The 26,935-nt window shown below is 33.1% G+C and overlaps 1 protein-coding gene and 2 long non-coding RNA genes across 4 annotated transcripts in view; 2 read left to right on the forward strand and 1 right to left on the reverse strand.

Moving 5' to 3' along the window:
- Positions 1-256: 256 nt before the first annotated feature.
- The window catches only part of LOC110597397 (uncharacterized), a 56,528-nt gene continuing 29,849 nt past the window's right edge, over positions 257-26,935 (reverse strand). For both annotated transcript variants that reach the window (XR_013436126.1, XR_013436124.1), the window contains 2 exons: positions 25,464-25,526; positions 257-428 (listed from right to left, as the gene is read on the reverse strand). This is a non-coding gene — a long non-coding RNA (uncharacterized LOC110597397). The remainder of the gene's footprint in view (positions 429-25,463; positions 25,527-26,935) is intronic.
- Positions 4,473-12,724, forward strand: LOC144376073 (uncharacterized). The gene is made up of 4 exons (XR_013436128.1): positions 4,473-4,559; positions 9,440-9,603; positions 12,173-12,206; positions 12,589-12,724. It is a non-coding gene; the product is annotated as an uncharacterized LOC144376073 (long non-coding RNA).
- LOC144366007 (ankyrin repeat domain-containing protein 26-like) lies at positions 17,267-22,389 on the forward strand. The gene is made up of 4 exons (XM_078018932.1): positions 17,267-17,279; positions 17,530-17,752; positions 19,230-19,413; positions 21,424-22,389. Exons 1-4 carry the CDS (start codon positions 17,267-17,269, stop codon positions 22,387-22,389), a joined length of 1,386 nt encoding a protein of 461 aa, XP_077875058.1.

Consider the following 26,935-nt stretch of genomic DNA (forward strand, 5'->3'; position numbering starts at 1 on the left):
ATAGTCTGTCATTGTAGTATTTTAAATGTTGAATGCTTATATAAAAAGTGTATCTATAAAATTATGGTAAACTATGTAGTTTTTAATATTATTGGCAGGGAATGTATAGTAGTTAGGCATACTGAAGTTGGTTCTTTGTTGAAACATGACACTGGTTTCTATTTTCTCTGAATATGTTTTCTGTGTTTCCTTCCATGCTCAGTGTTCAGAGCCAGTAGCCATATGAAGACAAAAGTTAGGCTTCATCTTGAAAAGATTTGGTTTTCAATAAATAGTTGTTTTTAATTTTCGTTGATTTCCAAAATGGTAATTTAGATGTCTTCTTAGTATGTGACTAGGAAATCTTTATGCAACTCAATATTGACATTCATTCCACCAGAAAATTTGTGAGAGTCCTTTACTGAGCTGTGTTGGACATCCATCTGCGCCTTCAGATCAAAGAGAAAAGCGTACAGTAAGTGGTCATATAAAAGGTAAGAACTATGCAGTATAACAATTTAGTTCCAAGTTCTTTGAACTAAATGTTTGCTTAAGACATGAGCACTGGCATATTTTAATAACTGACAAAAGTGACTATTAAATAGTAAGGAAGAAGTGAAGTGAAATGATACTAAGTGGTATAACTTATTACTTTTTAACTACAGGTTAAGTTGGGAATGTCACTAAAGGAAATTAATTATTAGTTCCTTTTCCAGACATGCTAATCCCAGAGGAAAGTTGGTAAATAAGAAAAAGAAGAAGAGGAAGTGGAGACTAAGAAAGGCAGAAGATAGAGGGAATAAATGAAAGAAAAATGAGCAGGCTGATACAATTGAATTCATTACTACTTTAGAAAGAGCATGAGCAGCATATTAAATGTGGGAAAAATTTGTGAGCTTCTAGAACCAAAACTTGTCCAAAAAGTAGAATAAAAATTTCTCATTCCTCCCATCTCCCTCACTGTTGGAAAAGCATTAGGGATTGAAATACCTGAACACACAAAGCTGTTTAATTTACCACATATAACAGCTATTTGCATCTATAGTTAGGTGTCATTTTAAAGTGTTGCTATTTCCTAGGACAGGATCATATAGTCCAGTACTAGAGAATGGAGAAGAAATTGTAAGATTATTTATGGAAAGACAAGAAAATCACAACCTGATAAAATGTTCATTAGACAGTTTGTGACTTCTTATACAGTTTCAACTTGGGGGATGTGATAGGGAGGAACATGAGGCTAGATTCCCCCCCCCCAAAAAAAAGAGAAGTTAGAGGAAGTGAAGGCAGATTCAGTAAAGACCAGAGATTCTCAATCTTTAATGAATCATCTGTGTTGGGGGGGCATGTTAAAATTGCACATTGTGAATAATTAGGATGGTGGTTCTACATTTTGAATACATTGTAAGGTGATTGCAGTAGTTCTGGTTTCCAGATCTCATTCTAATTAGCCCCAGTGTACCTTTAAAGAAATCTGGAAGAAGGGTCTTGGAATAATAGTTGAAGATACAGTAAGATCAAGGCAGAAGAAAAGCTTGCTTTTATATCTATGCATGTTCCTTGTCAAGAGGAAGGGGGAAAAAGATGCAGTAGTAGAAGTTATAAGCCTCAGATGGTATTGCTAAATGAACAGGGAGGAAGAAAGTAATGGGAATAATTCATACAAAGAATGTAAAATGGATAGTATCAAAACAACCAGTCTAGAGATTATTTTTTTTAACAGCAGAATGGCAGCATAAATAAGGAAGGAAAGAAAAATGTAAGCTAATTAACTTGGAACTTAATGATGAGGAAATTTGATAAAATTTAATTCATATGACTTCAGTATATTTCTTCCCTTTTAATCCAAATATTAGGTTATGGCTGCTACAGAGACTATTGGAAGCAGGAGGAATTGTTGGGATTGGAGTAATAGGGACATATATTTCATTGATATTAGCTACTCATATGAGACTTATGTTGTCATAAGAGCATTGACTGTTTTTGAAATGATAGCTAATTGTTCCGCTAGTATTTTTTACCTCCTTTTTTATTGGGCCTTGGGATGGAACCCCTGCCATTGGTCTTGATAGGAATGAACACTGTTACTGAGCTACATCCCATCCTTGGTAATATAAGCTACTTTTTCTTATAACTTTTAGTTGTGATTGACAAAATATACCTTTTTTCTTTCTTTCTTTCTTTCTTTCTTTCTTTCTTTCTTTATTATTAGGTGCTAAGGATCAAATTCAGTGGCTCACATGTGCTAGGCAACTACTCTACCACTGAGCTACAACCCCAGCCCTATAACCTAATTTTTAATGAGATAGTCATTTTACTAAAATCTTTTAAAGACTGAGAAGATACACCACACCAGAGTAATGCTGGAAACAAAATAAATTAGAGAGCTTATTCCTTGAATACCAAAATTATTACTTTGAATATCAATCATGCTGATTTTGAAATATAAAGGGTATTGATATCTAATTCTATGACTGTATTTACTGCTTTCTTTTTGATTATCATATTCTAAAATTGTAAGATTACTATATATAATTTCTTAGGTGAAGTTCCTACATCTTCTTACATGAGTGCATCAAGTGGCTTGAAAATTTACATTCATTTAAGAAATGTAAATGCATCAGGATCCCGTACGGGTATGTAAAATCAAGAATATTTTTTAGTGAACAGTTTTTCTCAAAGCAAATAGCTAAACTGATCAATTGAGCAAATTTTCTTTAATGAGAAGTGTATATTCATTCCATCAGGCTTTTAGCATACTTTGTACTTCTTAAATTGCAGGACAGTTTGAGGAATATGTTCCATACCTGTAATATAAATGTATAAAAGTAAACAAATATAAAGTGAAAAAAAGCAACTTAGTCCATGTTATTCATTTCACATGTCATTTGGTATCTTTTTATAGACTGAGCAGAGTCTCATTTACCAGGGAATCAGATTTATACATGAATTCATTCAATTAAAATGAATTTTTATTTGAAAATTTTTGTAAGAATTCCTTCATTTCAGGCATGCATCATCTGAATTTTGCACTATTCCCTCAGGCTTGTTCATCTTCTTTCATTTATCCAAATGCCCCTGACATTCGCTGTATGCATAGCATTTAGAGAAATGTGTTTATGTAATCTTCTTTCCCTTGCAGTTATGCCCTTGCACCATTCCTTAAACAACATTAATGGGCAAGTGTCAGAAAGTTACCACTAATGCTGTTGTAATATGACTTTTGCCTAACTCTGTCTTTAGCCCTTTCCCCTATCTACACTTTCCTCTGGCGTTACTATTCACCAGTAACCTATATTTTTAAACAAGCACACAACCTGTTTAATACTTGAATGCCTCTCCTGCTATTGCCTGTCATGCTCTCACACTTTCCTGCATTCTGGCTGGCGACCCTCACCCTGTAAGTCTCAGCTCAGGTATTATCTCTAGAAAAGCCATCCCAGACACCTTTTAGTCACCCTAGCATTTACAAGGAATTGAATAAGCAATTCAATAAAGAAATAAAGACTGTTTATTCATACCAGGTGACACAAAAGATTGTCCCCACAAGTCTAGGTTCAAATAGGATTGACATGTAAATAAATAATTTTTTTCTTCAGATGGTAAAGGTATAGTAGAAAAATAAATAAAGAAAACCCAATTACCCTAAGGAAAGAAATACCAGTTTTTTGTGCAAAATCCATAATTATGGAAGAATTTACTTAGCAGACTGACTCTAAACTTTAGAAAAGTAGTTTGTCAGAAAAGTCCACAAAACGATTTCAGAAATAAGGAAGAGGGCATTTACAAATGAAAGTATAGAAGTATCAGTAATTTTTGAAAGTATCAATGATGAAAAGTTGAAAGTTGTTAATAAGTTACTCTTATGACATGTCAGTTAGAAAACAGAGGACAGTGTAAACATCTATGTTTCTTTGGTATTTTTATATTTTGTCTCTCAGTATTTGATCATTTCTATTGAATGGGTGCATTTGTGGATGAGTCTTTGAAACTATTGTATGCATGTAACCTGGTGACCTCTAGAGCCAGTCCAAGTGATTTCTTTTGGATAAGTAGAATTATTTCCTGGAAAAATCCATATTTGCTTAGTGACTTGGAGCTCACCTGTAATCTCAGCTACTCAGCAGGCTGAGGTAGGAAAATGGAAGGTTTGAGGCCAGCCTACACACTGTGGAAAGACAATGTCTCAAAATAAAATTAAAAGGCATGGGATGGAACTCAGTGGTAGAGTACTTGCGAAGCATGTACAAGGCCCTGGGTTCTACCCTGTAGCACATAGGCACACACACATATCAGTGAAAACCAAACCAAATGAGATGAACTGCAACAAAATAAAAATAAGATAAAAAGAAGTAGATGTTCAGATAAAGATTAAGCTTCATTTGAATTATTTATTGGGAAAATAAATATAAATTTTTATTATGATGATAATGATGATGATGGTAGGCTTCTTTAATTCCAATTTGATGGAGTATTACTTTTTTTTATTGTTACCAGTATATTTTTCAACAGCACCACGTTTAGAAATTACATCAGCTGAAGAGCAAAATACAGTTGAAGGATCTGAAAGTAACCAGTTACTGGTATGTAAAACATGTACATTTAAATTCCTGCTCTCATATTGTTTTCTTTGCTTAGTAATTAGTATATGCCAGATGCAATTACCATTCAGAATATTCTTTCAGAATCAATAGATCATATTTTAATATTGATTTTCAAAGTCTTTTAACTTATGATTAATCTTAAAATATGTCTGGTAACATAGCAACATATACCTAAATTGTATCCTTAGAAAAGAGGTCAATTTGTCAGAATATTGCATATAGGAAAACATTCTTGACTCTCTGAGTCTGGCTTATTTCATTGAGCATGATATTCTGCAATTCCATCCATTTACCAGCAAATGCCATCATGTCATTATTGCTTACGACTGAGTAAAACTCCATTGTGTACATGTGCCACATTTTTTTTCTTTATCCATTCATCTGTTAACAAGCACCTGGGCGGGGTTCATATTTGGCTACTGAAAATTGTGCTGCTGTAAATTGTGCTGCTGTATAACTATAGTATGCTGACTTTAGTTCTTTTGGATAATTATTGAGGGGTGGGATAGCTCGGTCATAGGGTTTTGCATTCCTAGTCTCTTGAGGAATCTCCATATTGTTTTCCAGAGTGTTTGTGTTAATTTAAAATTCCACTAACATTTATTATTGTTTGTATTCTTGATCATTTCTAGGGTTGTTGAACATCTTTTCATATCCTTGTTGGCCATTTGTCTTTCTTTTTTGAGAATTATAAGTTAAGTTTAGTTATTTTTCCCATTTATTACTTGTTTTTGCTTACATAAGCTTTGTAATTTGATGCTGTCCCAATTAATTGATTATTAATTTCATTCATTGCCCTTTAGGAGTCTTGTTAAGGAAGTTGTTGCCTCTACCAATTTGTTGGCGTGTTGAGCCTATGATTTCTCCTAGCAGGTGCAAAATTTCTAGTATAATTCCTAGGTCTTTGATCCACTTTGAATTGAACTGTGTGCATTGTGAAGATATAGATCTAGTTGCATTCTTCTTTATTTGGTGTGTAGTTTTCCCAATGTTCAGAGCAAATGCTCTGAGGTTTTTCTCCATTCAGTATGACATTGGCTTTGGATTTTCATATTGGCCTTTACAATGTTGAGGTTGTTCCTTTTATCCTAAGTTTTTCCAGTGTTTTAACGTAAATGGGACTTCTCTCTCTTTGATTAGTTTGGTTAAGGGTTTATCACTCTTGTTCATCTTTTTTTAAGAATCAACTTTGTTGCATTTATCCTTTGTATTGCTTTTTAATTCTCAATTGCATGAATTTAAGCTCTGATCTTAATTATTACCTATCTTCTACTGATTTTGGAATTATATTGTTCTTTTTGATGGTATTAAAATATAATGTTAGATTTTTTTGTTTGGTATTTTTCTTTTATTTTAATTTATAAATGCTATAAATTTCCCACTAGGACTGCCTTCATACAGTCCCAGAGGTCTTGGTATTGTTCTATTCTCATTTGTTTTTAATAATTTAATTTCTTCCCCAATTTCTTCTTTGACCAATTCCTGATAGAAAAGTGTATTACTTCATTTCAAGGTGTTAAAATGGTCTCTAATTTTTATCTGGTTCTTAACTCCTAATTTCATTCCATCATTATCTGATAGAACACAAGGAATTATATCTTTTTGTATTTGCTAAGACTTTCTTTGTGCTCCCAAATATTATCTGTTTTAGAGAAAGTTTCATGTGCCTTTGAGGATAAAATTAATTCACTTCAATAGATGAAATATTCTATAGATGTCTGTTAAGTTCATTTCATGAATTCTACTTTTTACTCTTGGTTTATGTTTGGATGACCTATCAAATAATGACATGGTTTGTTGAAATCACCCAGTATTACTGTATTGAGTTCTATTCGATGCTTTATAATATTGAGAAAGGCTTGCTTTTTGTTCATCAGTACACCAATGTTTGGGGCACAAAGACAATCGTTTCATCTTGTTGTTGGTTGATTCCCTTAATAAGTATGAAATAACCCAGTTTGTCTTTTCTGATTAATTCTGGCTTGATGTCTACTTTGATTGGAGAGTAGCTACCTATAGGCCAGGTAGAAAATTAGAGTCTCATTCTGTCTGGTAGCTCTTACTTCACTGCTTCCTTTCTGGACTTTGTAGGGGTGGAGGGCAGCTGCCTGCTCTGCCATCTTCAGTCTGTAAAGGACTTAGAATTCTTTGATTTCCACAGAAAAATTCCAGTAGCCCAGATGAAGAAAGAAGGGTGATGAGAAAGTCAAGAGTTACTCAGGAACAGCACCTTAGTAGGGAGAGTTCAGGGAGGGTATTTGAACCCTGAGGAGAGTGGCTCAGGGTCAGAGCTGGGTGTGTGAGGAGGGGCTGCCCAGCTGTGCTGGTAGGAGGGCCCCAACTCACTTTGACAGGCCATGTGTGTCCCTGCCATCCAGTGGAGACCACCTGCTTTTGCTCCTCAGGTCCTTCACATCCACACACTGTCTTGCTTGGTGCGTATTGATATTGGCTCTTAAAATGTGTTAACTCCAGAGGAAGAATCAATTTAAAAGAAACACTCTCTAATTTGAGAAGTTATGTACTTGATTTGAGGAAAAAGTTGCTTCTGGAGTGTCTATCCCTGTAGTAATGCAGAAATGTCTTAAACACAAAGAACCCAGTCTTCAAAATTCTCTCCTTTTCATATATACTCTGGGTCCCTAAAACATTCTCACCAGTCATTTGCTAAGATGCATCAAAGGGAAAATAAATTAAAGCCTGAACATAACAAACTAGAAAGTGAACATTCTTCTAACACTGAGGAGGAGAATTTTCAGAATACAGAAAATTTCTCATTGTTATAGTTACAATGAGAAAAGACCAAGGATTTGATCTACAAATAAAAGTAACTATGAACATAAGTACTCCTAGTTGGAATTTAAATGCTGGACCCATGCTTAGGGTCTAGTAAGTCAAAGCCATCTTGATTCACGTCTTACCTAATCCCAAGAAGTGAATCAAATTACTCAAATAAAAAGGCACAGTATTTATACTGTTAATGACACTTGTAAGAAAACAAAATCAAATCGAATTTTGTCCCAGAATCCATCATGTGATGCAGTGCTATAGCTGTAAGAGCATGGGAACTGAATTAGAAAAGGTGAGTTTCTCTCTACCACTTAGTGACAGAATAATAAAAGGATGTCTAGGTGAACACTTACTGCAAAACAAGGGAAGGTTTAGGAATGAGATAGGCATATCTCAGGTAGAGGTCTTGACATTAGAGAAAGAAAAAGTTCACCTTCAAAATGGGAGAGCTATTCTCTTGTTGCTACTCTTGGTTTTTCTCGGTATCAATTGTATTCTGATTTCCTGCTTTGAAAAAGCTCATGTATTAAATGGTGTTATCTAAATAAGAAATTCTGTCTAGAAATTTATGCTTTCTTCTCTCTCCATAAAGAAAATTTTAGGAAAATATTCTCATGATCTTTCTTTCTCATCATCTTAAGTCAATCAATCTTACAAGTGGCCTGTGAACTGGGAAAGTAAATTAGACCTATACCATATGAACTTCTGAACCAAGATAAGCATAAAGAAGTTGCTGACAGAATGTAATAAGCTTGAGGTGTTTTTTTTCTCCCTCTTGGTGTAAGATTCCTATTTATTTACACATAGACACACGCACAAACACACAACACACACAAACACACACACACACAAAGGAAATGTAAGGGAAAGTTATGGCTGAGATGGAATATATCCTTGTGCCTAGTTCTGAGATATGTTTTCAGACAAACTAATCTGTTTATTGTGCTTTTATCTGTTTTACCAAACCATTGAAACATAATTCTAATATGAGCACTTTAAATATCTTTTACAAGTACATATACTTCTTTTAAAGTCACTTCTGTTAAGTGTTTCTGTTTCAGTCAACCCTTTACTTTAGGTTGTTTTGAAAAATTTGTTAATCTTGGTATGTTTGATCTTATCACATAAAGAAGCATTAAATCTCAGCCCCAAATTTTGTACTTGATTTCAATGTAGAACATGGATGTCTGAAGTTCTAAGTTTTAAATATAGACAAAATCTAGACATATCATTTTAAAAATAAATGTAGTAGCATATGAACTAGGAGGCTTCCCATCTCCCAAGAAATAATTGGTTTACTTTTTCTGGATAATTTATCTGATGCAGAATTGTGAAATTGTGGTAACTTTCCATGCTACCAAAATGCTAGGTAGTGCCAATTGGGAGTCATTAAAACTTTCTTGGTTTTACTCCCAAGTAGATAATGGGACTAATGCAGATAACCGGTCTGGGAAGCATCTCATTTTCCAGCATTCCATAGTTACAAAGTAGCAATTTTGTCCTGCTCCTTGTGTTGCAGCAAATTTTAGTTCAAATGTTGCAATGAGCACCTTCACTGTTTTGCTCTCCCTGTATCCAAATGACAAAAGAATTTCACAAGGCAAGGTGGGGGAGGTTGGAGACTAGCTTAATGCAGAAAGGGGGAAATCTTCCTCTTTACTGAGGCTCAACAATGACACAGTCCCTGAATTTGGGTGTTTAATGTACAATCCAGGTAGGAAAGACAGAAGAGGACTCCTTTCCTATCTTTTTCTTTTTATGTCTGCCAGAGCTACAGGGAGTGTAAATGCTAGATAGCAAAAATGGCTCAAAATAAAAGCATGGAATGAAAAATTGTTCTATTTGAAATTTTGGAAAACTCTTGTTATTTCCACTCAAACAAAAATGAAGAAGAATTGGCAAAAATTTTCAATGATATTTTATAAAATTAAAGGAAGCTCAAAACATTTTATGGGATGAAATAATGACAATTAAACTAAATCAGGAGGTAAAATCAAGGATAAAAGCAGAAAAAAAGAAACCTTTTTTTTATTAGAAAGTAACATGATCATCCTTATCATTCATTGAAGGTAGAGGAAAAAAAGATGAAGCACCCAATTGAAACAAAAGAATCACAAAACTTATGTGAAGGTATTGAAGATACTGATTATAATGATGAACCCATGGAACAGAGAAAGAGCTTAAAAAATTATCATAAGCCTTTTTCTCTTACAAAGAGTCAAGAACATGATGGGTAAGCATGTGGCAGTACTCCACAGTAGATAATTGTTATTCTCCTCTAAATCTCATTCTAATTTGGTCTAACATTCACGATTGAGAAACATTAAGCTTTTGTGTATCACTGAAGGTCTCCTACCATTTCCATATGTTTTCCCTTCTCTCTCCCTTTCTCTCCCCCCATTCGTCTTGGTTTACTGTTAGTCTTTTCCTCATGCTCTTCCTTCCTGTTCTATTCTTAGTGGCTCTCTTTATATCAAAGAAGACATTTGACATTTGTTTTTTAGGGCTTGGCTAGCTTCACTTAGCATAATCTGCTCTAATGCCATCCATTTCCCTGCAAATTCTATGATTTTGTCATTTCTTAGTGCTGCATAATACTCCATTGTGTATAGCTGCCACAATTTTTTTATCCACTAATCTATTATAAGAGGTTATGAGGGGCAAAGGGGAGGGGGAAAAAGGGGGAGAGAATTGAACAACAGCAGAGGAGGTAGAGAGGGAAGATGGGAGGGGAGGGGAGGGGAGGGGGGATAGTAGGGGATAGGAAAGGTAGCAGAATACAACAGCCACTAATATGCCATTATGTAAAAATGTTGAGTATATAACAGAAGTGAGTCTGCATTATGTATTTGGGGAGTTCAAAACCCAATTGAGTCAAATGTATGAAAGATAATATATCGTGAGCTCTGTAATGTTTTGAACAATCAATAAAAATAATGGAAAAAAGAATATAAATAACAATAATAAAAAAAAACATTAAGCTTTATCTGGGGATATTCAACCTTGCAATGTTTCCAGAAAAAAATGAAAGTAAACAATGAGATACCATTTTATTATGAATGTATTGATGAATTTTATTTAAAATGTAATAACTAAGATAGGGAACTGTGATGAAGAGAACATTTTCATACAGTGTTTATAAATTAAATTTATCAGCACTTTTGGAAGGGTAATTTAGAGGCATGTACCAAAGATTTAGAATATTATTCGTCAAACCTAACAGCCTCACTTCTATTCCTGGATCCTTCTTGGAATGGAAAATATACTTGTAAATGCATGCCTGCCCACATATATTAAGGACAAATATGATATACATAATGCATATAATATATATGAATATTTCTCATATGCATAACAGGAAAATTAAATGCAATATATGTGTTTATATATATATATATATATATATATAATATATATATATAAATATGTGTGTGTGTGTATATACACACACACACACACACATATATTTATTTATTTATTTAAGGGTATTTATTATAGCACTGTTATATCATTAAGTGAGAATCTAAATTCCTATCAATAAAGAAACAGTGAAATTTTCATATCTATAAACTAATGTAGTAAGCAATCATTTAAAAAATGAGGTTGGTTCTATAGCATACTGTCAATTTCACATTAAAGTACACTTATGACAGTTGCATGACACCTCTTAAACAAATTTTGTTCTAATTCTTGAGAGTATCATCATGTATAGATATGATTTTGTATGGTATTCTAAAATATCAGGTTATCAACTTGATAGGTGTTTAGATTCTCAGGAAAATGGAAAGTTTGTTGGTGCACAACAGAAAAGTGAACTATCCACAACCTACTACTAAATATTGCTTTGATATTTTAAAGTATACAAACCTTGCTTCCCCATACCAACAGTGGCATTGAAAATGGATTTTGTGCTCAGGAAGTATTTGTGAAATGCATGAATACACTGTTGGATTATCATACCTGTTGATAAATTTCTTTAGAAAAAAAATTTTTAGTTTACCAAAACTAAACTAGCTTTTAAACTATGTTTTAAAACATATTGGCACAATTCAAAAATTATTATTTATAATTATCACCAGATATGGAATAATAATGTAGATTGATCTGCTATTCTGTGTCTTAAAAACACCAGAAGAGAATTATTACTTTTCATAGTATATTGTGATACACACGTTTAGAACCTGGAATCTATATTTGGGGTTTGCTGCTGACCATTTCTATGCCTTTAAGCAAGTTACTTGGCCTTTCTTTGCCTAGTTTCTTCCTTTATATAATACATTATATGGTATCTGCCTTATGGAATTATGAAGATGATAACAAGTTGAACCCATGTAGAGTGTTAGAAAAATGCACAGTAATTGCATTGTAGGTTTTGAAAAATTAACTCATATCATTATACAAAAAGACTTTCCCTTATATAAGGATTTAAGCCATATTTTACTATGAGGTTTGAGTCCTTGGTAAAAATTTGTCTTTTATTTTGATTATAATAGCAGAATCTGCTGTATTTATTTCTATTAAAGAATTCAAGTAACATGATACTTTTTCTTTGGCTTCAAATAGTGTGATCTAAATTTTATTTTTCTAATATTATTTATGTAGTATTATTCTTTGTCCCTTAATGTTCCTCGTTCTGTTTATGATTGCAGAAAATGATTGTACTTTAAATAGCCTGTAAAATTTATGAATAGGAGAAATAATAACAAATGTAAAGATTTTACATAAAAATATATTATACATTCTTATTAACATATTAATATTTACCTAAAAGGATTTTATGTGTGTGTCTTTTCTTTTATTAGGGCCAGAGAGAAAGCATCTAACTCAAAGAGAAAGGTATTGTTAAAAATAATAAAAGGTAGTATTTTATTCAAAAACACACTATGAAAGGCTAAGTGATATAATTTTAAAATTTATATTGTATTGTAAAATGTAACATGAACCAGGAATGGTAGTGCATCCCTGTAATCCCAGTGGCTGGGGAGGCAGAAGCAGGAGGATTGAGAGTTCAAAGCCAGTAGGTAAAGGCTTCTACTTTGGGAAAGTGATTAAGAAATAGTCACCATTGATAAAGACATCCTTTTGACAGAAACTAGCTGTTATTTAACAAATATCTGTTTTTTGCATATAAAATAACAGACCAGATGTTCCTTCTATGAATTTAGTACATGGTATAAATATTTGAGGGACATTTAGAAATCATATATTTTTTTTACAGGTCAAAACAACGGCCAATGCCATGGAAAACTTTGATAACTTAAGTAAGTCATGTCAAACAGACTCAGAGGATTGTGAGTTGGCTTACCCTAATGATAAGAAAATTTTACAGTTGATTGAACAACATAAAACATCATGTAAAGGTAGGGCCTTTGCATAAAAATTAGGCCTTTTATGTATATTATAATGATAGATGCATTATTATAATAATAATACAATAACATTGCTTAGCAGTGCACCAGGGAGAGGTGATGTTTTATAGCTGTTCCTATCAGAAATATATGTTATATTAAAATAGATGGAAAACTGGGTTTCACTCTGAGCCAAAGAGCTAGGATAATTCCCACTGCACTTTTCTTCGTGAATGGCACCCTGGCTCCTTTTGTTGGCTGTGTTGCTCTCTTGTGCCTTGATCATGATCTTTGTCTCTTGTGCCTTTATTATGATCATTGTCTCTATCTGAAGTCTGCAGTAACCTTACACCTGTTTTTCCTGCTACCCCACCTCCTAAAACCATGCCCTAGCCTGCAACCATAATTATACATTTTTAAAAATTCAGATATGATCATGTTAAGCCTACCCTTAAAACCTAGCTCTCACATATTTTTGCTATAAGATGAAAAAGATTTCAGTCCTCTTGCTTATCCTGCATTGATGTGCCCCAACCACTGTCTTAGATGTGTGTTCTTAGAGTACAGCTTTTTGTTTTAAAAGTTTCAGTGTGAGATATTATTGAAAATATGATAAACTGCACATATGTAAATTATGCAATTTGACAAGTTTTAACATACAAGTTACACACATTTAAATACCATAATCAAGATGTTCAACATTTCTAGCAATTAGAGAAAATGCAAATTAAAACTGTACTAGAGACTTCATCTCACTCCAGTTAGAATGGCAACAATCAAGAATACAAGCAACAATAAATATTGGTTGAGGATGTGGAGAAAAGGGTACCCTCATACTCGCTGGTGGACTGCAAATTTGTATAACCACTCTGGAAATCATCATGGAGATTCCTCAGAAAACTTAGAATAGAACCACCATTTGTTCCAGTTATCCCACTCCTTAAAATCAACCTACTGTAGTGACATAGCAAAATCTATGTTTGTAGCAGCTCAATTCGCACAATAGGCAAGCTATGGAAACAATCTAATTGTCCTTCAACAGATGAATGGATAAATAAAATGTGGTATATATACAAAATATATACAGAATGGAGTCTGTATATATGCTAGTAAATGGATAGATCTGGAGAATATTATGCTAATTGAAATAAGCCCATTCCCCAAAATGAAAGGCCAAAAGTTCTTTCTGATATATGCTAACCCAAAACAAGGAGGGTGGGGAGGAATCCATCACTAGATAAAGGGAAATGAGGGAGGGAAGGAGGGGAGGAAGGACAATAGAATTATCAGACATAACTTTCCTAGCCTCGTATTTGAATAAATGACCAGGGTAACTCTGCAGCATGTACCACCACAAGAATAGGATCCTAAATAAAATGAATTATACTCTATGTATGTTAATTTCCAAAAATACATTCTAGTGTCATATATATTGATAAAGAACAAATTTAAAAAAAAAACAGTTAAGAAACCCATTAATCACAAAATACTCCTCATGCTGCTATATAATCCTGAATTAAGAAATCTCAAACAGCTTTCCAACATATTTCCATATTTTTCAATGTCCATGGTATGAAAGGTCTCATTCTTTCCTATCTTCAATATCAAGTCATATGGTCAATTTTTAATAATTATAACCTTTCTAAGAGGGTGGTCTGCACACATGCACACATCAGAACGGTTTCAATATGCCTTACACTAATGACCAGTAATGTTGAGGATGTTCCATGTGCTTATTATTAATTTGGATGACATTTTTGGTCACTTATCCTTTTAATTCTCTGTTATTTTGTTTGTTCTTTTAAATTATTCATTCCAGTAGGATCCATTTTGATATATTCATACAAGCATGGAATATATTTTATTCTAATCAGGCTTCCAATCTTGTGGATGTACACAATATTGAGATTCACTGTGGTGTATTCCTGTATTTAGATAGGAAAGTTATGTCAGATTCATTCCACTCTCTCCTCAGGATACTATTCCTTATCAGCTATTTTTTTTGCAAGAAATTTTTACCACTTTGTGTCTTGATATTTTCTCCCCTTAACAGTTATTTTTAAGAGCTTCAGTTTTAAATTTTGATGAACTCTAACTTATGTATTTATGCAAATAACAGATTTTGTCATTTGTGTCATAGCATTTTAATTTCTTTTGTAATCCATTTGATTTTAAGCTAATATAGTAGGGGGACATATTGATGGGCTACACTGTGTAATAATAAGAGCAGAGTGATTGAGATATCTCATATCTCTTATCTCTTTTAGAATCATGCAAAATCCTTTCTAGGGAATAGCTATTAAGAAACCAACCTACATGCCCTTCAACAGATGAATGAATAAAAAAATGGGATATATGTATGCATATACCTATACATATGAAGTAAATAGACACACACTCAATGGAATATTAGTCAGCCAAAAAAAGAATAACTTTGTCATTTGCCAGAAATATTTTGTTGTTGATTTCTGATCATGACTTCATAATCAGGGAACATATTGTGCATGGTTAAATTATTATGACATCTTAAATTACAATTTATTGTCTGATCTTAGCATCTGTTCCATTTTGGTAGAGAATGGTGGTGTTAAGCTTTTCTACATTCTTGCTGACTTTCTGCCTACTTTTTCTACCACTTATTGAGTGAGGAGTTGGGCCCCTCAAATGATAATTGTAAATTTGCTTATTACTGTTTGGAACTCTATCAATTTTTTGCCTCAAGAATTTTGTATCTATATCGTACACAAAAACATTTGTGATCATATAGATATATCATCTTTTCCATCAATTGAATCTTTTATCACTGTGCAATTACCATGTTTATTGCTGGTAGTGTTTTGTAATATGAAATCTCATCGGGCCTTTATGTAGCCATTCCCATGAAGCCTTCTTTTATCAAGTGTCAGTGTGGTCTATCTTTATATTTTTAACCAATGTGTGTCTACATTAAAAAATGTATTTCCTGTAGGAGATGGGAAGCACATAGTTGTAGAAAGCACATTTCTTGTAGAAAGCATAGAGTTGAATCAGACTATTTTGTTCATACTAACAACCTGCCTTGTAATTTGAATTTTTAGAGCTTTTTGGTATATACATTTGGCCCTTGAACAGTGTTGGTGTCAGGAGTGTCACCCACCTGTGCAATCAAAGAAAATCTGTGTGTATAATTGAATCTGCAAAAATCAGAGGTACTAATAGCCTGCTGTTGACCAAAGCTGTCTTTCTAATAGAAACAATTAACATATTTTGTATGTTAAAGGTGTTGAATATGAGGGGAAATGTATAAAAACTGTGAGAGATCATTTTTTACAGTCATAGCCAATTTGCTGGAGACCAACTACTCCCATGGAGATAACTAGCATCATGGGGCCTTTTATGCAGCATTTCATAACAACTCAGTAACCATAGGAGGTGACTACATAATTATTCGAGTAGTGCAGTTATATACTATGACATCTCCTGACTTCTCTGAGATCTTTCAAATTGTTTATAATTTCCTAAAACAAATAAACAAATCTGTGTATAAGACAACTCTCAGAGTTTAATCCTCTATTGTTCAATGGTTAATGTAATTGTACTACCCTATAATCATGTTCTTTGATTTCTATCAGTGTTCCTCACCTCATCCTCTTCATCCTCTTCTTCTCCTTCTGAATTTTATTTTGGAAGTGAGTCAGGTTACTAATAATGAGCTTGATATCCTTCCCAGTCTTGTTTTTATGATTGTTCAGGTGATCAGCTGGTTATGAATTCTCCACTACTGGGAATTGCTGATGACTCTACCCTTATCCTGTGAAATATCTATTTTTCCAGATTGACTGATGGGCAGAGACACCCTTCTTGGCACCTTAACCTTAAGCTTCTTGGCTTCCTCTAACCTTAAACAATGCTTTTTCTTTGGGTCTCAGTTTGCTTCTTGGCACTCCTTTGTCTTCCATTAGTCTGCTAAAAATTCAAAGGGGGTCCTCTGCAGACGTCCAAGGTTCTTTCTCTGTAGTACTTTCTCCTCTCCTGCTCTGTCCTGTGATGTCTCTGTGTCTTGGTTTTACCAGAATCTCAGCTCCATCACCTCAGCTCAGAGAGGCTGGTAGACTGTCCTTCTGCTTGTTCTTCTTGAATTACCACCTTGAAGCTCTCACAACAGGGAGATGGCACACTTACAAAGCTTACATCATTTGTTTCCTGTCTACTGGGGATCATTTTCCTCATTGTCTGAAGTGTCCACGGTCTTGGGAAATGCAGTTTAATATCTTTGGCCTGTTTTGGTTTGGGTAGTTTCTGGTGGGATCAGGAAGCAGTACCTTTTACTTCCTCTTGGCCAAAAGCAGATTGTCATAGAGCCTCAGTACGTGCTGTATGTTGACTGGAATGCTCTTCTTCACCCTCTGCCCAGCTGCTTCCTGATAATTTTCATTTCTCTGGGGAGTCATATTTTCCTCATGGAAAACTTTCTGTAGCTCTGATTCCATAATGTGATTACAGAACTCTGTTTCCCTACATTATCTATTTATTTGTCTGTCTTCTCTACACTTTAAGCTAAAGAAGAACATGGATCTCATCGGTAGGTTTTTCTACAGAATATATTATAATGTGCCAAAAGTTGTAGGCACTCTGCGTGCATTTCTTCAGTGCATGAGTGCCTGGGAAAATGTACAGTCCTTCATATATGGAAAATATTCACATATTTGACTTTTATCATGTGTGTTTTAAAAATTTATTGTTTGTTTTAAAAAAATAAATTTTCAACTGTATTTTATTCATTTAAAAAATTTGCATTGCAATCATTGCTTCATGTTTTTTCCATTATATAGATTTTGTGAGCCTATCCAAAATCGAGGATGCAGTTATTTCATCTCAAAGAACAATGGAACATAGAAAATGTCACTGTTCACAGTGTTCACTATTTATAGAAAAAGTTTCAAAGATGGAAACTAAAGTTGATGAGCTGAAAATAAAGCTATCAGATGCAAAAAAAGTAAATGCCATGCTAGAGCATGAAAAAGCAGAGTGGAAACAGGAACTCTCTAATTTGAGGTATGATATCCTAACTTTAAAGAAATGTTTGAATGATCCATTTTTTGCTGGAAAAAAATAATTTTGTTAGTTCTTCTTAGTTACACGTGAGAGAAAAATCCATTTTGATAAAATTATACAAGCATAGGACATTTTATATTTCCTGATTTACCTTTTGGCATTTCATAAGGGAGAAAACTTCTAATTCTTCTGGAGTGTGAAAATCTTGGAAATAAAAACAGGTTGGTAGGAATGATTAGTTCCACCAATTGAATGCATATTCTTCCCAATCATAATTCTACTGGCTACGTAAAAGCCCACTTTACAGGAACCTCAATATTCATTAACAAATAAAAATTTTCGACTGTATTTTATTCATTTAAAAATTTGTATGGCAATCATTGCTTCAAGAAACTTCATTTATAGAAATTGTTTTCTATATGTTTATTTTGACTACATCCTTCAAAATACAATTATTTATTTAGAGACATTTTTAAAAGGTATTTAATCAGTATTTCTAAATTGTACTCTAGAAAAATTATGTAAATTTACAATTCCAAGAGAGGATGAAATGGGCATTTTCCTCAATGAAGAAACATGTTTTGAAAAATTACACATTTTTTTTCTTCTTGTGCCTAGGATGGAACCCAGGATTTTGTTCAAGTGTATAGGTCTGCTCTTGCTGAGCTATATCCCCAGATGCTCTCTTATCCTTAAGACCCATGAAATAAAATATGAATTAAAAAGTGATTACTATTTTGTTCAATTTATCTCATATATAAATAAATAAATTAAATAAGTTCAAATTTCTCTGGTAAAAGGACCTATACTCTTAAATATTGGATTAAATATAAGGTTCTGTCTTGTTCCAAGACTAATTTCTACATTGTTTATAAAGTACATAATAATCAACAAGATCACTTGAAAGTGTTACCCAAAAAGAAATAATAAAAAGTGTAATACAAGGAATTATACTCCTTAGATTAGGAGTATAATATAATAATGTGCTGTTATGTGTTGTGTGAAAACCTATTGTGAATCATTTCAAGGGATATATTTAATGTTTCATGAAGATAAACCTTATTTCCAGTAAACTTATAAACTGGTTTTTAAACAATAATTTTTTAAAACAACTTTAAATCATATTTAGAATTCAGGAGGAATTCTTAAAGTTAAATTTCAACTTGTGAATTTACAGAATCATCTCAAATTTTCTTTTGCATAATTTTTACCAGAGTTATTAGTAACAGAATCTTGCCCAATAACAGAATGTTCTTTATTACCTTTATATATCTAAATCTCTTTTATTTCTAGATATAGATATATCCCCTTTGAGAGTTATTGAAGTAGGAAATAAAATGTGAAAACAAGAAGGGAAATGTATTTGAGAACACAGAATTTGTATTAGGATAATAAATTAACATATGAAGAGCAGTTCATAAAGTGAACTTTTTTCTTTTTAACAAAATGAATTTTAAGATAACTTATTTAACTGCAGATGTGAACTACAAGAAGAAAAGAAGAAGAGAAAAAATGCTGATCATCTTTTGAAAGAAATTAAGCATCAGTTAAGAGAAAAAGAAGAGGATTATAATAAAGAAATGGAAATAAAAAGACAACTTGAAATGGCTCTGAAAACAAGAGATATGGAACTGAATACTGAAAGAAATAAGTTAAAGCAGGTAAAATAAGTGTCAAATTTCTTACTTTGTTTCAACATTAATTATACTATTTGTATAATTTAATATATGTGGTCATGTTTCAATTCATGATTGGGATAAGATCTGAGAAAGGTGTCCTTCAGTAATTCCATCATAGGCAATCATAAGCTTGAACTTGCACCAACAGAAGATGTCTACCCTGCAATATAATCTTATGAGTCCACTGCTGCACACCAGTCTGTTGTCGAACAAAGCATTGTTATGCCGTGCATGACTACATTATTTAGGTTTAAAACAAAAGGCATCTTAGGCTTTTATGGCTAAAATTTTTTATTGCAATGTTGACATCTAATAGATGTTCCACATGATTTCTGAATGTAGTAATGGAAGCTGAGTGGAGCTAACTCACTAACATAATTGTTAATTTGGGCATTTTATGTTATAACACGGGCTAAATTACTTTGAAACTATCAGGAAACTTATTAAATGTTTTGTAAAATATTGTATTTCATGATGCTTTCTCACTCTGCTTTTAGGAGATGTTTTTGCTCTGAGAAATTTATCTGTTATTTATGAGATTAAAATTTGAGCTATCCATTTGGGATAAAGTTTCATGTGCTTTAATAGCCTCCTTCTTTTTAAAATATTTTTATCAGAGTACCATAATTATACATAGTAATTGAGTTCATTTTATCAAAATCATATGTGCAAGGAATTTGATTTCAAGCCCCATTCCCCCTCTTTTCCTCACTTTCTCCTTCCTGTTATCCTCCTCTCTTCTCTATTAAGCATCCTTTCTTCTCTATATGCATTAAAGTGAAATTGCCTTTGGTATCTTTACATTTGAATATATAACATGATTTTGTTAAATTCATTCCATTTATCTTCCCCTTTTCTTCCTTCCTACCTCTCATTCTCCTACATCTACTTCACTCATCTTTCCTGTATCTTTCTGCTCTTTGATCTCCTCTCCCACTGGCTTCTTTCCCATATTATGCTCTAGCTTCCACCTATGAAAGAAAACATTCAACCTTTGATTTTTAGTTGGGTTTATTTCATTTAGCATGATTTTCCCCATTTCTATCCATTTACTGGCAAATTCCCTTCTAACATTCTATTTTATGGCTGAGTAAAAACTCTGTGGTGTATATTTACCACATTTTTTAAATCTGCTCATCCATTAATGGACATCTGGCCTGGTTCCTTAGCTTGGCTACTGTGAACTATTCTGCAGTAAACCTTGAAGGGTATTGCTGTGGTATGCTGATTTTAGATATTTTGGATATTCAAGGAGGAGTTGGAATAGCTGCATCACATGGTGATTCCATTCCTAGTTTTTTGAGTAATCTCCACATTGCTTTTGAGACTGGTTGTACTAGTTTGTAGTCCCAGCCTCAATGTAAAGAGAGTGCCTTTCTCTCACATCCTCACCAATATTTGTCATTATTCATGTTCCTGATCATTGGTATTCTAACTGGAGTGAGATGAAATCTTAGTGTAATTTTGATTTGCATTTCCTTAATTTCTAGAGATGCTGAAGATTTTTCATATATTCTTGTCAATTTGTGTTTCTATTTTTGAGAAGTAGAATGTGTATAGAACATTTTCAGAAATGGAGAACCAAAAAATTTTTCTGAGAACCAAAAAATTTTTATCAGTCAAGTATATGTACAGCTAAGGCTCTTACTATGGCTTGGTTCTATATATTAGAATGTAAACCTTTTTTTAAACATGGTCACAGCCATTAATCACTGATTCTATGTCTTGGGTCTGTTGTACTTCAGGAAAAGTGTTCTTTAATTCTGAGATTCTTATAACTCATCATTTCCTTTGTACTCTTATAGATTCCCTTTCTTCAATTAACTTTTTGAACTTCTGGGAATATATGCTTTTATAAGGTCTGAAGTTTAGCTCTAATTTTTCTCCATATATATTAAGTGTTGCAATGAATGGATATCCAACTGGAGAAAATTATATATATATAATTTTTGGAATTGAGTGCAAGCTAACTATTTCCTTGGTTTTGCTTAGGTTTCTACTAGCAATAAAATGGGAAAAGATCTGTTGGATAAATATCTCAGGATAAAGGATATAAATGCTAGGAAAATAATAGAAATAGACACAATAATACATGAGGACCAAGAAAAGGAAAAGAAATACCTTGAGGATTTTGAAATTTTAAAAGGTAAGTATGATGACCTTCAAAAGACAATCAAGCTGAAAGAGGAAACAACTGGAGTGAATCCATTCCAGGATAATGAACAATTTAATAAGATGAAAGATGAGATAACAACGCTAAAATTTCAACTGGAGTATGAAAAAGAAAACAGGGAAAGGCTGGAAACAGAATTTAAGTCGTACCGTGCCACATTGGCTGCTGCACCCTCCCATCAGTATGAAGGCCACACATCATACCAAGAATTTGCTTTCCAGTCAGCCAGAGAGGAATACTTTTGTTCACAGGCCAAAATGAAGTTTGTTATCTCTTGCCTCAAAGCTCATAGTGAGTTTGTTTCTGAAAAACTTGTTAAGAATGAAGAAAGATTCTGTATCCTAAAAAATAAAGTCCATCAGACAATACATACTGTTAAAGAAATGAATTTGAATTTAGAAACTCTACAAAAAAACCTACGTCAGTGTCAGATAAAGAAAGTTAAATACACATATCACAATGAACAAACTAAAGTGAATAAATATGATGGGAAGCAGGATTCCATGAAGGAGAGATCACGACTGCAGACTGAAAATACATTGCTTCAACAGCAATTGCACAAACCTCACAACGAATCTGTCAACAAAGACACAGTAATAAGTAACCAACCGCAATGTCATGATATTGTAGACAAACTTCGAGCTGAGACTAAAAACCACAATCTCCTTCTGGAAAACATAATTAATAAATTTATCAATAAATGTGATCATATTGAAGAAAGACGGAATCAATATGAAAATGAGAAGACAGAAAGAACAGTAAGTATCAAGCATAAAAACATATGAATTACCTTTAATGGAGAATTCAAAGAAATGTTTGCTTATGACTAAATGTTGAATCTAATTGTGTGGAAAAATCCATACACTATAAATGTATTTGCTCTATCAACTCCAAAAAACCTCACTTCTGCCAAATTCACATTTGATCTAATTCCCAACACAAAGAAATAATCCATACTTGAAGTGATGTCTGCTTATTTCCCTGCTCTGGTCATTATTCATTGTATACATGCTTTGAAATATCACACTGTACCTTATAAATATGTACAATTATGTGGTGACTAAAACTAAAAATTCAGAGGTACATAGTACTGCATTCAAAATTTACCAAAAAAATTGAAAATGTTGAATCTGAGATATTTTTACTCAATGCTGTACATTGAGTAAAAAAGGCATTGTGTTTCCTATGAAGCTTGAAGATGTTAATTTACAAATATTTAATATACCTATACTGATATTAAAAATGTAGTTATTCACTTGAATTCAAATTTAATTAAGCTTTTAGGTCTTTGGGGTATAGTCTGAGAAGAGGAATAGCTGGGTCAAATGGTGGTTCCATTCCAAGCTTTCCAAGGAATCTTCATACTGCCCTCCAACACTAATTTGCAGTCCCACCAGCAATGTATGAGTGTACCTTTTCCCCCACCCCACCCCCTGCATCCTTGCCAGCACTTGTTGTTGTTTGGCTTCATAATGGGTGCCATTCTTACTGAAGTGAGATGGTATCTTAGAGTAGTTTTAATTTGCATTTCTCTGATTGCTAGAGATGGTGAGCATTTTTTCCTGTATTTGTTGATTGATTGTACATCCTCTTCTAAGAAGTTTCTGTTCAGGTCCTTGGCCCATTTGTTGATTGGGTTATTTGGATTTTTTGTTATACCCTAGAAATTAGAGCTCTATTTGATGTGTGAGGGGTAAAAATTTGTTCCCAGGATGTAGGCTCCCTATTCACCTCACATATTATTTCTCTTGCTGAGAAAAAAATTAGTTTGAAAAACAGCATACTACAGAGACACAGCCACATCAATGTTTATAGCAGCATAATGTACAATAGCTAGACTGTGGAACCAACCTAGATATGCCCTTCAATGGATGAATGGATAAAAAATATTGGCATATATACACAATGGAATATTACTCAGCACTAAAAAATAACAATATCATGGCATTTGCAGGGAAATGAATAGCATTAGAGCGGACTATGCTAAGTGAAGTTAGCCAATCCCTAAAAAATAAATGTTTTCCCCGACATAAGAGGGGTGACTCAAAATGGTGTAGGGAGGAAGAGCATGAAAAGATTACCTCTAGATACGGAGGAGAGGTGGGAGGGAAAGGAAGGGAGAAGGGGAATTGCATGGAAAATGTAAGGAGATCCTCATCATTATACAGAATACATATATGACGAAGTGAGGGAAAAAAATTGTGTCACGTTAGATTGGGTAGAGAGAACTGATGGGAGGGGAGGAAAGGGGAAGGGAGGAAAGGAAGGACAACAGAATAAAATAGACATTATAATTGCTGTTATGTATATACATGACTGCATGACCAATGTGATTCTGCAACCTGTACATTCAGAAAAATGAGAAAATATACCCCATCTGATTCAAATATATGATATGTCAAGATCATTGTATTGTCATTTGTAACTAATTAAAACAAATTAAAAAAATAAAATGCATTCAGGAAAAACAATATTAAATCAAGCTATGAAATAGTTTGCAGGAACATGTCATGCAAGGAAAAAATCCAAACCAAACCAAACAAATGATCCACTTTCACACACAAATAAGCAGCACTAAGAAAAGAAATTTGAACTGTTGTAGATTAGAAGACCCAGAAGGTCCACACCAACCAAATATAATGTATGGATCTCTATTAGAATGTAATTAAGCAAACCAAACATGAAAAGATATTTTGATAATCTTTCCCAGAAAGCTTACTAGAGTACCAAGAATTCCCACATACCCTTCATGTGTTAAGGACTTACCATGTTTACTTTATCACTCTCTCTTACACTGCTGGGAATTGAACCCAAGTTCTTGCACAGGCTTAGCACATTCTCTTCCAGTGAACTATGTCCCACCCTTGAATAATATTTGTAATACCTTAATGTTCCCTGTTTTAAGACCATGATGAAGTCGACAAAAAGAAATGCTCATATGTAGATTGAGTTAAGTGGGCTATTTTGACAGCTGAGCCAAAGTGTAGATGATATATTTTGTAATAATTCTCCTTCACTAGCATTTTATCTATTCTGCTTAGTTCTTTTATTCATGGCAGTAGTAGTAGAATTGAAAATAACCATCTCAATTTTTATGACCACTCACCTCTTTCAAAGCATCTACTTTTTGTGAAATCATAATGGGATTAATGGCTGGAAAATCATAGTTGATTTAAGCTACCCATCGTTTCTGTCATTAATCGTGCATATTTGCAGACAACTTGTTCAGACTTAACTGTTAGTGTCATAAAGGATGCAACTTCATCCAATGCAAAGATAATTATAGCTCTCTGTGGTTCACTAATTGGGCATTGAATCCCCATTTTGAGACTAGCAAAGTGTGGCAGGACTCATGTACACCAGGAATGGAGTGAGGAGTGGAGCAAGTTTTAGGAGCTGTGTTCAGGCAAGTAGGTGGAGGCCAGGTCACCTAGGGTCTCCTTTTTATTCTTAGTTGGGAATCTTTTGGAAAGACTTGAGCAGAGGAGTGAATGTGTGAGGAACTCTGATGTCAATTTGAGCCTCTAAGAAAAAAGGGGTTAATATTCTCTGTAGAATTCACAAGCCCTAGTCCAATCCACATACTCATGTATGTTTGAGAATTCAGTAGGTTGTCAAGCATTGCATCAGGGTAGGAACAGATAGAGGGCTGAATCTGTTGTCTAAAGAACATAAAAGTGATCACACTTGAAGACAACACCTTCTGTGTCCTCAACAGAATCCAGAAATAAGAGCGCATCCACAGAAGATAGATTGATGTATGTGCTGATATTTTTCAGAGAACTATGTAAGAGTTAAGTATGGTTAATATCCAGAAATCATAAGGTGATTTATAAAATCATTAACAGAAATATCTTACCAGGTAGCAGCGAGACCACTTCAACAAGAATGGGCTTCACTTGAAGTTTCATCTGCTTGTCACCTTAATTTAGAAGAGGAGACATGGGAATTAAGAAGAAACTAGATCAAGTCACAAGTCAAATATGTATGAAATTGGACATTTAAAATCTAAAATCTAAAAATTTTAAACAATAAAGTGTTTTAGGATACTAATTTCAGTGCCTAGCATTCTTTGGATTTCCATTATGCTTGATTTTTATTATGATTTTATTATTATTCTCTTGATTGAACTTATTTATTTGTTTTTGTTTTCAGTACTGGGGATTGAACATGTAAAGAGTGAACATTCTCATAATAATCTTATCATTCTGATGCTACCTGACCATATGAATATTGAACTGAGGAATGAAGAATGGGGAAACCCAAAGCTCTGTTACTCAGGCACATTGATAATTAACTCAGTGTTCAACAATGGGCAAATTATATTTCAAAGTAATGTTTTAGTAAACTGTGAAATCTTTGAGAGACAGAATATAATAATAATTCATTTTGTTCCATTTGCTATAGAATTTGTACCTAGACTTAATATAACTTTTGCAAACATTCTAGTAAAAATATCAAGTTATTTTATTATCATTTAAAAAATATTTTGTACCTTGGGTTTTACTTTTTTAAATTCTGACCTTATATTTTTATTTTATGTTTTTATAAAGCTTCTTTTTTTCTGGTTTAAGTTTCAAGCTTGCTTTTATTTATTGTTTCTACACATTTAGTTTTACATGTTTCTTAGTCATGCTTTTTAAATTATTTCTGTTTTTTTAAGTTTATATTTAATGTACTCAGCCTGGTCAATCATTGATTAGTAAACTTATATTACTCATTTTTAGACTTTCAAAAATAAATAGAAGACTATGTTTTCTCTCAATACAACTTTACTATATTCACTGTAAAATATTTCTTTGTAGCAAAATATGTTGTCATTATTCCAAATTCCTCTTTAATTCAGGGGCTATATAGAAAAATGAATTGTTATTTTTTCCACTCAAGTAGATTTAGAGTTAATTGTTGTTGGTGATAATGGGTATTTTCATGTATATATGGAATACACAAATTCACAAGGTTGAATAAAATTAGCATATATTAATTTTAAAAATTTGAATCTTTCTTGGCTCCTACAACTAAATTTGAATTTAGTTGTAGTATGTGCCCATTGTATTTTTATGCACTCTCAAACTACCCAAACTATAATATAATTTTATGAATTTATTATTTAAAACCTTAGTCTAGTATTTTTGGTACCCCATATATGTAATTTTAAGACTCTTTGAAGTGTTGTAAATATATTGCATGATTATTATATCAGAATTGAAAGAGACAGTTAAACAAGATAAAAATTAGATCACCCACAATTATGCCATTTAGTTTGAATTCATTGAGAAGGAGGGTCTGTCCCTGACTTCATTGTCATTTTAAATCCTTGAGTCAATTCCA

The sequence above is a fragment of the Ictidomys tridecemlineatus genome, chromosome 1 (assembly GCF_052094955.1).
Source record: "Ictidomys tridecemlineatus isolate mIctTri1 chromosome 1, mIctTri1.hap1, whole genome shotgun sequence".
In the NCBI taxonomy this organism is placed as follows: Eukaryota; Metazoa; Chordata; class Mammalia; order Rodentia; family Sciuridae; genus Ictidomys; species Ictidomys tridecemlineatus.